Consider the following 14915-nt stretch of genomic DNA (forward strand, 5'->3'; position numbering starts at 1 on the left):
CAATTGATGTGCACTCACCGATGCAGGGTCCTTTTGGACCTGGAAGATGGCAGAAGGGGGGTATAACGGGGTGGGGTGCGTTTATATGTGCTCTGCTGCACACACAGGGCCTGGGATTGGAACCCCTGTGTGAAATAGTTGCTGCCTGTATTTTGCGCTTTTATCTTACATTTTTATGTTGCGAACTGCCCTGAGATCTATGGAGGAAGGGGTATACAGATTTTATTATATTCTTCTGTTGGACTGGAGAAGGAATTTTACTCGTATGTGTGCTCGTTGTAGGGCAGAGGACAGGATCCCAAAGCTGCTCCCCAGATTAACAGGGTGGCTGTGGGCAAGTTGCAGTGGTTTAAATCCAGAGGAATATGTTAGGATCCCCCATACTGAGTAGGACTTTTGAGGCTCTCATTTGTCTGCATCCTGCCAGGCTACTGCCTCCAGCCGGTAGAGTTCCAGGTGAAGCCTCCAACACCAGTTTTCCTGCACAGTATTTACCGGGCTACCCAGATGCAACCCAGGCCCTGTTTTAAAATTCCATTCATCTTTATTTATGATTGCATTATTGATATTTGGAAAGTCCTAACCTACAAGGAAAAAAAAAACAGCCCTCTTCACATTACGCTTCCCAGTTGCTGCTTGGAAGGCAGGTTGCAGGCTGTAGTTTGCTCATTCAGCTTTAATGGCAAACTCTGACTTCTTGGAGCCAGCCAGGATCGAAACAGAATGCGAAAAAGGCAGTGTGCAAGCGGGAGGATGTTCAGACCCTGGTGTGCTGTTGTTGCATGTGAACCAGCCCAGGATGTGAAGCCTTAAAGCCCTGGTGGCTTCTTTCCTTAACCTGGAAGTTCTCTTTATCTCCGCAGCTGAAAACTGTTCTGGCTACTTCACTTGTGGGCACTGTCTGGAGCAGCCTGGCTGTGGCTGGTGTACAGATCCCAGTAATACAGGCAAGGGGAAGTGCATTGAAGGCTCTTCCAGAGGTCCAGTGAAGATGCCGCCTTCACCTCCACCAGCAACAGGAAAGTCCTACCAAGAGCCTATCCTCGATGTCAGCATGTGCCTGGCTGAGAACAAATACAACTGGTCCTTTATTCACTGTCCAGGTAACTTATTTAGGAGTGCACATTTGATGTGGAGATCAGTTATCTCTTAAAACCCTTAAGTGATCCTCTTGTATGCCCAGTAGGCAGGGGCAAGAGGGTGGATTTGTTTAATCTTTCAGTGAATGTGTGCAGTTTCTTGAAAATGGAACCAGATAATGGTGCCTTATTTCTGAGTAGTGCAGAGTTGTTAGCCGTGTTAAGGGAGAACTTCAGAGAATGCAATATTACGTTTATAGCGTAGAAGTCTGCCACTCCATTTGCTTGTTTATAGTGTTTTTAGTCCTCTCTTTAGTTAAAAGACTCCATAATAAATGAGGCAGTCCTTGCCCACAGTTTTCCAGCCTAAAAGACATGTTGCAGTAGGAAAGGCAGAGGGGAAAGCAAATTCAGACAACAGTTCCTAACAGTATGAAGTTCTTAAAAGGACCACGTCGAAGCAGTGGCGTAGCGTGGGTTGTCAGCACCCGGGGCAAGGCAAGTAATTTGCGCCCCCTAACCCGTGGATTTTAGCACTCGAGTCTCGAGCGCGCCCCCCCCCCCGATGTTGCGCCCGGTGCGCCCGGCCCCCCCTGCACCCCCCACGCTACGCCACTGTGTCGAAGTTCAACAGTTGGTGGGAGAAGAGGAGCCAAATGGACCTAGTAGCTCACCAAAGCAGGTGCAGCAGCCCTGCAGTCCCATATCTTCCCCTGCTGCAGCCTTATGGGAAATAGTTAAAATAAAATAGGAATAGATATAAGGGTTAATGTCACCTGAAATGGGGGCAGGGGAAAAAAACAGTTTATTGGAATGCAAAGCTTTTCTTCCTTGGCTGGTTTTCCTTTTCCTTTTCCTTTTTTGTGGGGGAGAAGAGTTGGTGTTGTGAAAGAGCAGAGAAATGTCCCGCTTCTTCCAGTGATTCATGATTGGCTAGGCTTACTGTGACCAGAAAGAAGCTAGTGCCCTTATCGATAGTTTTCGTATACAGATGTCAGCACATAGCTAAATCTGATTTGCTAGATTGTGCTGTGATTTCATGGTCTCCCAAAGCAGAGGCCATCAAAGGAAACAGTGGCTGCAGATATCAAGCAGTTCAGCACCGGCAAGATATGAAAGGGGGCACAACTGTTTTAAACTCAAAAATAATTTTGAGTTTCGCTTCCAGATTATGATGATATGATCCTTTGAATTTCATGCTGTGCAGTTAGACAAAACAACACGTATAAATGCCTTTGTCTATGGGCAGATGAGTCAACATAAAAAGAGCAAATTTCTGCATGTGCTCCCTCCATTAATTCTAATGTCCATTAGAATTATTTGAGTACAGATACAGGCGATGCACAATCACCTGCGACGCCAGAGAGTTTCTCCAGCACAGTTAAGTGCTGAATGTTGTGGCTGCTGAATGTTCACTCCAGTCCACCCTGGGAAGGGAAGCCCTGCTGAGATGCTCTGGAGCTTATCCTGGATGCTGGAAAGCAAGACCACCTGGTCTGGTGTGAACTTGCTGTTACTTAGCCTAAAACACCAAGCAATCAAAATTGTGGTGACAAATAACGAGATGGATGGGAGAGAGTGAAAGATGTGCTGAGCGTCCCTTTTTGTTTTCCAGCCTGCCAGTGTAACGGGCACAGTAGATGTGTCAACGAGAGCATCTGCGAGAGGTGTGAGAACCTGACGACTGGCAAGCACTGTGAAACCTGCATCTCCGGTTACTATGGAGACCCCACAAATGGAGGCACCTGTCAGCGTAAGTTGGGTCCTCCATCCATCTTCCCCACTGCTGAACAATTGCATTTCCTCCCTTGGTCCCCATTTATTTTTGCCTGACCTTTTTTTTTTTAACAGCTAGTATGCAGGCCATAATGATCGAGGCTATGTGTGGACTGTGCAAAATTCTGTGCCAAGAAAACCTATTTTCTGCAATTTGTAAATTGCGCAAAATGAGCAAATTTACACGATTTCACTGAACGCTATGGTTTTGCTTCTTTGCATAATCTATTCGTGTTTTGCCAGGGCACTGAAGCCATCCAAACACTGAGAATTTTTTTCATCTAGTCTTTTTGGAGAGAATTCAGCAGGTTTCACTTACACACTTTCAAGGATACCTTCCCAGCCTCGAGGGGTGGGAACCATTTAAAAGCGAAGTTAAGATTACCAGAAAGCTGAATTCTACACTTGGTACATATTCTGTGTCCTGTGCTCTTACAGAATAATTGATAATTACCAGTGATAGAACTGCGTAACATCAGTGATATTTTATTACATCTGTCATATAACTGAACTTAAAGAAGCATTTCACAGGGGTATGGATCATAATATTCGTTGTGGCATGTCTACTTCAAATATGAACCAAAAGTCTGAGCAACACGTTTCCCAATCATTGACTCATTTAACAAAGACATTGAGTCTGTAGAGATGATCCCTTTGCCATTCATTCATGCCTGAAATTTGATAAGATCTTGCTTTCCTCCTCGCCTTTTGCTAAGGCTGCTGAACTACCTTTGGTTTTAGCTCTCACACAGGGGTTGTCTGTCTGTCTGTATAGGCAGAGAGATGAAATTCAGGGTACTACTCAATCAAGTGCGGTCTTGCAAATTTGTGCAACAAGCAGTGTTTTGTGTCCTGTCATAAATGACATAAATGCGCATTCAAGGCATTTAAGCGAGTGGGAAGCCACTCACAATGTGAACAGCTTAATTGCTTGTTAATTGATCCATCAGTATTTATTTTACAGGGGAAAAAATCTATTTATCTTTCAGCTTGCAAGTGCAATGGCCATGCTTCTATCTGCAACGCAAACACAGGGAAGTGTTTTTGCACCACAAAAGGAATCAAAGGAGAGGAGTGTCAGCTGTGAGTCAGCCTTTCCATATGTCCTTTTTATTGTCCATTCGTTGTGCTCTTGATGGCATTGGGGTGGTTCTACACACTCCTGCATTCAATACTGTTTGTGCCCACAAATGTTTCAGGGCAGTCAGACTGCTTTGTGAGCAATCAGTCCATGGCCCATAGCTCCCTACGGAAACCTTTTCACGCCACAAATGTTCCAACTTGGGGTGTGGGATCCAGCTTTTGATGCACCAGAGTGCTGGGGTGCCCTCTCAAGGCACCAAATAAACTCCACTTATTTGTGTTGTAGCCGCTCCTGTTGATGCTGGATAAAGTCGTTCCTATGGGGTGGCTTTTGTGTGTGTGAACGAGCAAAGGTTTCGCGCGTAATCACAGCCTGAGCATAAAAAAAGAGAAAAGCTTAAAAATCAAAGTCTGGTGGCTTGGCACCAGAGCACAACTGACTTTCATTTGGGGCCAGAAGCGAAGCTCATGTAGCTGTACCCCCCTCCCCCGACTTCTCCTTGATGCCATGTGGTGACATTCCTGTTTCTTTTTCTGCAAGGATGAACATTTTAGCACAGCCACTGCAGCCAGATTGCAACAACACAAAAAATGTACAAATGAAATCATGGTGGCTCCATAGGGTCCTCGTATCTATGGGACTGCCTCTCCTGGTCTGCCCCGCAGAGGACCTTAAGGTCCATGAATAACCATAGTTTAGAGGTCCCGGGCTCTAAGGAAGTCAGACTATCCTCCACCAGGGCCCAGGGCCTTTTCAGTGATGGCTCCGACCTGGTGGAATGCTCTGTCCCAGGAGACTAGGGCCCTTCAGGATTTAACCTCCTTCCACCGGGCCTCTAAGACAGAGCTATTCTGCCTGGCCTTTAATTTCAATTTAGCCTGATCTTTTATTTCCCTTCCCTCCCCCTTTCCCTTTTATGAAGATTACCCACTCTGAGACCCCATAGCTAATTCTCCCCTGGCCTCCTCGCTGGCCCAAGTAGGACCAATTCAGCCAACTAGCCCTGGGGATTATCTAATGCTTATTTCCCCTAAATTGATTTTTGATTTTTGAATTTTATTGTTATTCATGTTTTTATACTGTATTTTATGCTGCTTTTATAATTAAGTGTTTTAAATTTGTTGTTAGCTGCCCTGAGCCCGGTTTTTGCACTGGGAATGGCGGGGTATAAATAAATTTTTATTATTATTATAGGGCAACCAACCTGCCCTCAGGGGAAAAAGGGCAGGTGGAATTGGGGGGGGGGCATGAACACCCACCAATGGGACTGGTGGAGTTAAATTGTGCGTTCAATAATGAGGGAGCATTATATATAGATAACCACTTCAAATGCACTATTAATGCATCAGTGGCATCTTGCTGCATACGCCTGCAATAAAATAGAGGACTGGATGGGGTGCGGTGACAGGTTTGGGTAACATGGTTGAAGCAGAATGTGTCATGGTGCTGTTTTATTTGGTGTGGTGCACTGACGGAGGCAGCAATGCTTCTGAATGCCAGGTTCTGGAAGCCACAAGAGGGGAGAGCATTTCTGCTGTGCCCATATCCTGCTTGCGGGTTTTCCACGGACATCTGGTTGGCCACTGTGAGAACAGGGTGCTGGACTAGGGGGGCCATTGGCCTGATGCAGTAGTCAGTTCTCAGGTAGTAGTAGTAGTAGTACTGCTACTACTACTACTACTAATAATAATGGGGTCACGAAGAGTCGGACACGACTAAACGACTAAACAACAACAACAACAACAACAACAACAACAATTTCTTATTTATACCCCGCCCATCTGACTGGGCTTCCCCAGCCACTCTGGGCGGCTTTCAACAAAATATTAAAATACAGTAATGCATCAAACATCAAAAGCTTCCCTAAACAGGGCTGCCTTCAGATGTCTTCTAAAAGTCAGGTAGTTGTTGTTCTCTTTGACATCTGATGGGAGGGCGTTCCACAGGGCGGGTGCCACCATCGAGAAGGCCCTCTGCCTGGTTCCCTGTAATTTGGTTTCTCGCAGAGAGGGAACCGCCAGAAGGCCCTTGGCGCTGGACCTCAGTGTCTGGGCAGAACGATGGAGGTGGAGATGCTCCTTCAGGTATACTGGACCGAGGCTGTTTAGGGCTTTCAAGGTCAGCACCAACACTTTGAATTGTGCTTGGAAACGTACTGGGAGCCAATGTAGGTCTTTCAGGACCAGTGTTATGTGGTCTCGGTGGCCGCTCCCAGTCACCAGTCTAGCTGCTGCATTCTGGATTAGTTGCAGTTTCCGGGTCACCTTCAAAGGTAGCCCCACATAGAGCGCATTGCAGTAGTCCAAGAGAGAGATAACCAGAGCATGCACCACTCTGGCGAGACAGTCTGTGGGCAGGTAGGGTCTCAGCCTGCGTACCAGATGGAGCTGATTCTTACATTGAACGTTTAGCCCACTATTGAGATTAAACCTGCCCAGGCTTCTGCAGCTCAGAAGAAGAAAGCAATCCTACTTTATAAACCCTGAATCCTGTTTTTAAAAAGTTGATCCGTGGAGATGCAGAACTAAGATCTTGCTCTTCAGGAGTCCTATGAAGTTACTTGCGCAACACAATATACATTTGAAGAATCTATTCCCACCACTGCTTTCAAGATTTAGTGAGCTACAGGGTTATGTGATGGAAAATTATTAGGTTTGAGGAGTGGGTGTGTTTGCTTGAACACTGTTTTGTCAGCACTGAAAGTCCACCCACCAGTTGAGAGACTCTGGGAAGGGGTAAAAATGTTCCCCTACTCAAGAAGCAGGGTCACGAATAGCCCATCTGTCCTCAAAGACATCACGTTCAATACATAATGTATTATTGGCTGTGATAACCAGGGTGACCAGTCTATGAAGCATTGCTCACACTCTTTAATTGGCTTTGTTTGCTCTGAGAGATATCGGCATATAGCCAAATCTGATTGATTATGTAGCATTATGACATTAGCACATTTGCGTTTTGCTGCCCAGTTGCCTGGAGGTCACTCTAGAAAGAAGCTGTAAGCAGGAAATGAAAACCGGTGTCATCTCAGCAGCAGTGCTTGGGAAATAATAGCAGGAAATAGGTGCTAGAAATAAATAAAATAAATGCCTACATTAAGATGGTGTTGTAGAATAGCAGACCTGTAGATCTGGAAGGGACCACAAGGGTCATCTAGTTCAATGCTGTGCGAACAGGGATTTGGGGTTTTTTTATTATCAAAAGTACAGAAAACTATATGGGGTAGGTAGGAGTTTCTGTTCTGCTTGGAAAGCAGTAGTTTTGACTCTGCAGTATTATTAAAAACAGGAAACATTTAGCACAGCCATAAATGCTACCTCCTTTTGCAGAGTGGATGGGTGGAGTACAGTGGTACCTCGGGATGTGAACAGGATCCGTTCTGGAGCCCTGTTCGCATCAAGAACAGAATGTAAGACATGACAGCACGTCTGTGCGTGCGCGGGTCACGTTTCGCCGCTGCTGCGCATGCGCATGACGTCATTTTGACTGCGCATGCGCGAGCGGTGAAACCTGGAAGTAACGTGCTCCGTTACATCCAGGTCGCCGTAGAGCACAACCCGAAAGCGCTCAACCTGAAGCGTATTTATCCCGAGGTATGACTGTATTGAGGATAATGATGATGATGATGATGATAATATGCTAGATGTGGATAACCCCCAGTTTATTAGTACCTTTTAAACATATGGTCCAGTAGGGACTCCAGACAGACAAAAACCTTTAGTCCAGCTACCTGGCAGACGGAGGGAAGAGATGACCCCTCTCCAGATGCCAGTTGAAAGATAGATGTGTCTTTCAGGAGGCTGGACCCCTCCATCGTACAACTGCAGGTCCTGAAGGGTCCAGGAACAATATATCCCCCCCTCCTGGTTTCTCTTTTTGATGCCCAGGAAAAATAAACTGTTTCTGCTTCAAACAGTTTCCATGCTCTACAAAACATGTAGTGAAACAAACCATCATTTCCCTAGCTCTCCACCGCCTGTGGTTTCTTGTATTGCTTATTCCCAGCTAGCTTCTTAGATTATTTTAGGCAACTTTTAAAGTTAGTGGCAAGGTTCTCAAATGTGTTCCAAATTTCAGTTTCATTACTCCTCCACCGGGTTTGCGTCGCCTCTGTTGGTCCCGAGTTGTTTGTTCTTTCGTCTCTTTGCATGCTGCTGTTTTATTTTTAATAAGAAGTGGTTTTCTTCCTGGTTCATGCTGGATGTGACTTAAAAGAAAAGCAAACAAACAAACATTACAATTTCAAGCTCAAGGGAAAATTAAGGCAGAAGGTCAACATTGCTCATGCTCTTTCTTCTAGGTGTGAGGTCGAAAACCGATACCAAGGCAATCCTCTCAAAGGAACGTGCTACTGTGAGTGAAAATGTTTTTTTTTTTTTTGCCTGTACGTAAACTTGGTACTTGTACATCATCAGCTTGCTGCAAATGAGCTCAAAGGCATATAAAAAGGAGAGAACAATATGCTGCTTTCTCTGTTGGCTGCTGCTTATTCTGGAGCTGCGCTCTCTCTCTCTCTCTCTCTCTCTCTCTCTCTCTCACACACACACACACACACACAGTCGTACCTTGGTTTTTGAACAGCTTAGTTCTCGAACGTTTTGGCTCCCGAACGCCGCAAACCCAGAAGTGACTGTTCCGATTTGTGAACTATTTTGGGAAGCCGACTGTCCGATGGGGCACCCATGGCTTCCGATTGTCTGCAGGAGCTTCCTGCAGCCAATCAGAAGTTGCGCTTTGGTTTCTGAACATTTTGGAAGTTGAACGGACTTCCAAGGTACAACTGTGTGTATATTTGTAGGGGCAACCCCATTCTCTCTGAGTCTGTTCATTCCCTCCCCTTAGTGACTTCCTTTTCTGCCTCCAGTTCTTCCTGCACTCCTCAGTCTGTGTCCCCCCTGCCCTCCACTAATTTCTATTGCCATTTCCTCATGCCAAACACACAAACTGTGCTATATAAATAACGTGTGTTGGTTCTCTAATCCAGGGGGTACCATGGGGTACCTGTGCACCTGTCCCGGGCACCCACAAGTCCTCTCCATGCAGAAATTAGATCTGAAAGCAGCATTCTGTTGTAGCCAACAGAATAGGTTGCGGTGTGTGCTTAGTCGTAGCGTGCGAGTGTGGCTCCTGCGACACTTCCTTGGGTTAGCAGATGTGCCCACGGGTCTGAAACGGTTGGCAACTTCTGGCCTGATCGTTTCTGACAGACACCCTTGGAACGAGGGTCTATCTCTCTTTCTATTTCCCTAAATGGACGCACCCTGAGCTGCCATTCCTAGGTGAGCTGTAGTTCAGCGTTTTAGACTGCAGTTGACAAAACGGGCTTCAGTCTTGGCTTGAGGGGCTGCTGTTTCAGCTGTAGGTGCAACTGCTATTATATCCAGTTTGCTCTTGCCTTCTCAAGAGGTGGTTAGGAACCTATAGAGGCAAGAAGCAGAAGGGTCCTAGGAAGGAGAAAGGTGCGTCCACAGGAGAAGGGTGAAGGGAAGGAGAAGGAAGGTGCATGTCTGGGGGAGCTGCAGAGGTGATGGATACTAAGATTGAAATAGCAAGCTTTAATAGTTGACGACAAGCTTCTCGTAATGGATATCTGTAAGAAGCTGGTCTAGACAGTTTGGTGATGCAGAGGCCTGTTTTCGTGGCCCATGACATTCGGAAAAGCTGTGCCATATTCTGTCCATAAAAATACATTTAAATAAAGATACTTAGAGATATGTGTAAGGGGTTGCTGATTTCTTCTGAAGCACCCTGGTCATTATTTTTGCCATTGGCTAAAAGATAAGGATCAAAACCCTCCAGTGGAATTAATGATGTGTTTTTTATTCAGTGCGCACGCACGCAGGCACACACATCTCCACCCACCTCGCATTTGTAGGTGCTTGAAAAGAAGTTAAAAGTTCCGATCCTGCATGTGGGCTTGCAATCTAATATTAAAGTCAAGTCACATTAATGGAAAGGCTGTAAAAAAAGAAGAGGGCCGGTTGGAGCGAGCAGATACGTGTTAAGGAGGCACTTGAAAGCAAAAGAGCGAAAAGAAAAGAAAGATAGCTCTGCGAATGCAAACAGTTTGTTTGCCTGAGCCTATTTTCACCCCACCTTTTCCTCTAATAGATGCTAACAATGCAATCATAAACAATTTAAAACGATCAAACAAGGCATTAAAAACCAATTAAAAACTAAAATGCAAACAGAGCGGCAGATAAAAACTAAATGAAGGATTAACCAGATAAATTAAATGCCTACAAGAACAAACAAGACTTAAGGAAGTGGAGAAAAGCCAGCAGAGAAGACGCCAGGTGTTGTACCGTGACCTGAACCCAGCCTCCTTGTGCATTCCCACCAGACAGAGCGTAATGGCGGCGCATGCAACATACTGCAAAAACAACATTCCACATGTGTGTAGTGCGAGGTTTTTCAGAGGCTTTCCTTGTATTATTTGAGTCATGCTTCAGGAGCCCATTACTATTGTCATCCTTGCTTCATTTGCTGAGCTGAGACGTAGAGAGCAGGTGGCTAGGTGGGCCTGCACTGGGTTGGGCCAGGCTATCCTGGGGGCTCTGTGGTCTGTACTCTTGGCTGCTGCCCTGCATCTGCTTGCACTCGCCCCTCTCTGCCTTCCTGCTCACATGCAAGGGCCAGCTGTGCAACAGGCTCGTATTTCTATTGTAAAGGTAAAGGGACCCCTGACCATTAGGTCCAGTCGTGGCTGACTTCTGGGGTTGTGGCGCTCATCTCACTTTATTGGCCAAGGGAGCCGGCGTACAGCTTCCGGGTCACGTGGCCAGCATGACTAAGCCGCTTCTGGCGAACCAGAGCAGCGCACGGAAACGCCGTTTACCTTCCCGCTGGAGCGGTACCTATTTATCTACTTGCACTTTGACGTGCTTTCGAACTGCTAGGTTGGCAGGAGCAGGGACCGAGCAACGGGAGCTCACTCCGTTGTGGGGATTTGAACTGCTGACCTTCTGATCGGCAAGCTCTAGGCTCTGTGGTTTAACCCACAGCACCACCTGCATCCCTTATATCCTATGTCCCTTAGCAAACTTCCTGCCTCGGGCTGACTCTGGCTTTATGCCACGGCGGCACCTAACTCCAATTTGTGTACTTTTATATAGACACTCTCCTTATCGACTATCAGTTCACCTTCAGCCTTTCGCAAGAAGATGATCGTTATTACACAGCAATCAATTTCGTAGCGACGCCTGAAGAGGTTAGTAAATTATCCCAATTGCATTTCACGTTGTTTATTAAAATGCCCTGGTTCTCTCTGGCCGACGGTCAGTAGGCTGCATGCAGAGATCGACTCTTCTCTCCCCCCCGCCCACAACAAGACTGCATGCATGCTCCTTTCAGTGCCTGTTTTGTGCTCATTTTGCACTGTGTGAGAGGCTCCTGCAGTTCTGGTCCTAGCGATGGGGAACTCAAGTTGAGATATATTGATGACCCCAAGGCGTACGTGTAATTAGCCGTGGAGTTCGTTGCTGTAATAAATGACTGGTTTTGAATTTTTTAAAATTTAAATTATTTTTAAAACTTGCAGTTACACTGAGAGTCAACTTACAGCGACCGTTGTAATTGATAATTTATACTCCTGCGTTTGAAGTCCTGTGGCCTTGGGGCTGACATTTCTAGGCCAAGGGCTGTATGGCCAGTCCTTGAGGGGACAGTAATATAAGAGTATGTGTCACAGATGTGTAAATGTGGGCATGGTTCTTATTTAAATAAAAACACACATACACTACTTGAGGAATAGGGGGATCAGAAAAAACATTTTGGCATAAGCAAGTCAGTTTTTTTTTGTTTTTGTTTTTAACCCCCCCCCCCCACCAAAACCAATATTTTTTTTTCAATGGACAAATTTGGGAAGGGTCCTCCAGTTTTTACTAAAACCTTTTGACACCACAGTATCACGGGGGGGGGGGTGCACGTGAGAACAGTTGGTAATTTTAAAAACAAAATAGGTTTTTGAATTTAATTTTGTTTTAATCATGGCAGAATCCAATAATTATTAGGAAGCCACACAACCATACTGATATCACAGCATTACTGCAGAGGATCCATAGGAGCAATATACACTTTTAGTTACAAATGGGTATTTGTATCTGCTGGATCTGCTGTGATCCAGATAATATCTGTGGTTCCTGCTCTAACCAGTTGGAGGCAGGTGCCTTTTTTGTTTTGTTTTTTTAAAAAGGGCTAATTGAGAGCTGGTCTAGGAAATGCCTCTTACTTTTTCCTGAAAATAGGTATTCTCTTAAGAAAAGGCGACACAGCCCTGGTTTCAGGAATCACACTGAAATAATGCATTTTGAGGGCAAAGCCCTGGTACATTTGTGCTATGGCTGTACCCTTGCGTCTTTGTAGTTCCAACCCTCTGTGCCTGCTGTTCTTTGTCATTCTGTGTTGACCACTCAGAGTGGCCAAGCTCAGTTATTATAGGGAGGTCTAGTCTGACCATAGTGTGACTGGAATCCCTTAATCTTATCTTGCCTTTCTAGGAAGTCACAGGTTTAGTCTCTGGCCTGCTGCTGCTTGACTTCATATTGGGCATTTTTCTTTGCAGACCATGCTGAAGGAAGGTTAATTTACTTAGTAGTGCTTGCTGTGGCTCCTTGGGACATTATTATGGAAATGACTTTGGGAATTCCAGAGAACAAGTGTACGCATAACCCAATGTGGGGTTTTCTGTTTGCTTTTTTTAAAAGCCTCTTTTTCATTTCTTGTTCTTAATCCCGAATAAAGTGGTATTCTGTGCAACTCAGAACCTTCCTGTCTCGTGAACACAGGGTAAAATTGTAGGATTTTGGATTCCATGTTCCCATTTCCTGAAATACAAAAAAATGCAAAAATATTTGGCAAACAGAAACTTACCAGTGCTGTGTTTTAATGTGGCACAGGTATGCTTGAATCCTGTTGGGCTGTTTTAGGGGGATTTTGGCATGCTTTTGTTCTTGCCCAAGCAGTGCTGACAAAACTTGATGGAAGCTGCTCTCTCTGTGTGTAAACCATTAATCTGTGCTGCTTTCTTTGTCCCCTGAAATCAGCAAAACAGAGACCTGGACATGTTTATCAATGCTTCTAAAAACTTCAACCTCAACATCACTTGGTCAACAAGTTTTGCAGGTGAGGACAATTCTTCCTGTTTCCAAATGCCCAGTGTCTGAACTAGAAATGTCTGGAAAGCAGTGGTGGCATATTTAAATCAGAGACCAGTGGCCAGATATTTGGCCAGTTCTGCTGAACCAGAGGCCAGTCCCCCTCTGACCTGGCTCTTTCATTGGCCTTGAACAGCCCAAACTCCTTCCATTGCCTCTTGGCGCCCTCCATCCCTCAACTTCCTGCTCCTCGTTGTTCTGCTTCCAGTCTTCCTATTTCCTCCTTAGCTAGACAGATCGTCTTTCTCACACAGTTGGTGCACAGCAACTCAGCCGGGGGGGAGGAGGCAGCTCTCAGATCAGGCAGCCAGTTCTGGCTTATAGCCTCTTTATATGCAGATACCCTATGGGTGACTTAGGGATTTAGAAGGCTGCTGTGCCGTGTAATAGTCTGTATATTGAGGCATAACTTCACTCCAAAGATAATCTGAGAAACGAAGTAGAACAGTTTATCCGATTTCCAGATCTTGAATGCTTGCGTTGGCAGCCGAAATGTTAATTTTGTATGCAACAGTCGTTTGTGTGTTTCTTAATCGCAGTAATGAAACTGAGCTCAGTACTGTCTTGTTGAAACAGAATAATTTTTATTGTTTTATCAACTAGCGCTGCTGTATAATTTAAGAGCACCCCTTGTAATGTTACCAAGGATTTGCACAAAAACGTCTATCTTTATTTCATTTCAGTTATATTTTGGCTTTGCCCCAAGGGCTCCTCTCACCCCAACCCATTTTGCCCTTCCAACAACCCTTTGAGGTAGATTAGTTTGAGAGGGCTCAAGGCCACCAAGTAAGCCTTGTGGCCAAGTGAGGATTTGAACCTGAGCCTGAAAATCTTCACTCCCGACAGATGAGAATGTTTCTTTTAAAATACTCCCAACAGCTGGCACCCAGGCAGGGGAGGAGATTCCGGTGGTTTCAAAGAGCCAAATCAAGGAATACAAGGACAGCTTCTCCAATGAGAAATTTGACTTCCGCAACAATCCCAACATCACTTTCTTTGTTTACGTGAGCAACTTCACCTGGCCAATAAAGATACAGGTAAGAGACCCTTCCGTTCATGACTGGAATATATGGGAGCTGTTCTGTATACTCTGTTCTGTTTGTTTGTGCTGATGTCTGATACTCCAACAAATGCTCAGGTCCTGTACTGTATATATTTGTATGCTAGAAGCCTTCTCCTATTGCCATTAATAATAATAAAAATTTTTATTTATATCCCGCCCTCCCCAGCCGAAGCCGGGCTCAGGGCGGCTAACAACAATAAAACAGTACAAAAGTACAACACAACAACACTCTAAAATCATTCATTATAAAATTAATTCAAATCAAGCCACTGGCAATCATTGGGCCAGAGCTCTGCAAAGATTGCCGAGGGAGGGAGTCAGGCTGTGCCCTGGCCAAAGGCCTGGTGGAACAGGCCCTGCGGAAAGATGTCAAGTCCCGCAGGGCCCTAGTCTCTTGTGACAGAGTGTTCCACCAGATTATCACTATTTTGCTGTGATCTAACTTACTCTGCAGCCTCAGTGCAATTCAGATTGTGTCGGTTGTTGCTTATGAGATCTCCTGGGCGGCTAAATGCAGTAGGTTTTATGGGGCCACAACATTTTTATTGTCTTTCAACTTGAGACCATTCAGACGGTGCTTGTGGAATGTCTCCATCTTGAGAAGCAGTCTGTTAGTGCAAACCCCATTTTTAAAAACTTGGACCGGAGTACTTGTATAATGGAATGAACCCTCCCTCCTGCTGTGTGTGCTTTCATCTCCCTTCCCTACCTGGGTTTCCTCACCTGTGGGGGACTTCTGCAGAACTTCATGCCCGCTG

The 14915-nt window shown here is 45.4% G+C and overlaps 1 protein-coding gene across 4 annotated transcripts in view; it reads left to right on the forward strand.

Moving 5' to 3' along the window:
- Positions 1-14915, forward strand: part of ATRN (attractin) — a 167947-nt gene that overhangs the window by 84204 nt on the left and 68828 nt on the right. For all 4 annotated transcript variants that reach the window (XM_083631612.1, XM_083631614.1, XM_083631615.1 and 1 more), the window contains exons 18-24: positions 864-1103; positions 2695-2832; positions 3845-3938; positions 8240-8292; positions 11055-11149; positions 12984-13062; positions 13974-14131. In XM_083631612.1, coding sequence (XP_083487738.1) covers positions 864-1103; positions 2695-2832; positions 3845-3938; positions 8240-8292; positions 11055-11149; positions 12984-13062; positions 13974-14131 — 857 coding nt within the window. The remainder of the gene's footprint in view (positions 1-863; positions 1104-2694; positions 2833-3844; positions 3939-8239; positions 8293-11054; positions 11150-12983; positions 13063-13973; positions 14132-14915) is intronic.

The sequence above is a fragment of the Podarcis filfolensis genome (genome assembly GCF_964270895.1).
Source record: "Podarcis filfolensis genome assembly, chromosome: 9".
Taxonomy (NCBI): Eukaryota; Metazoa; Chordata; class Lepidosauria; order Squamata; family Lacertidae; genus Podarcis; species Podarcis filfolensis.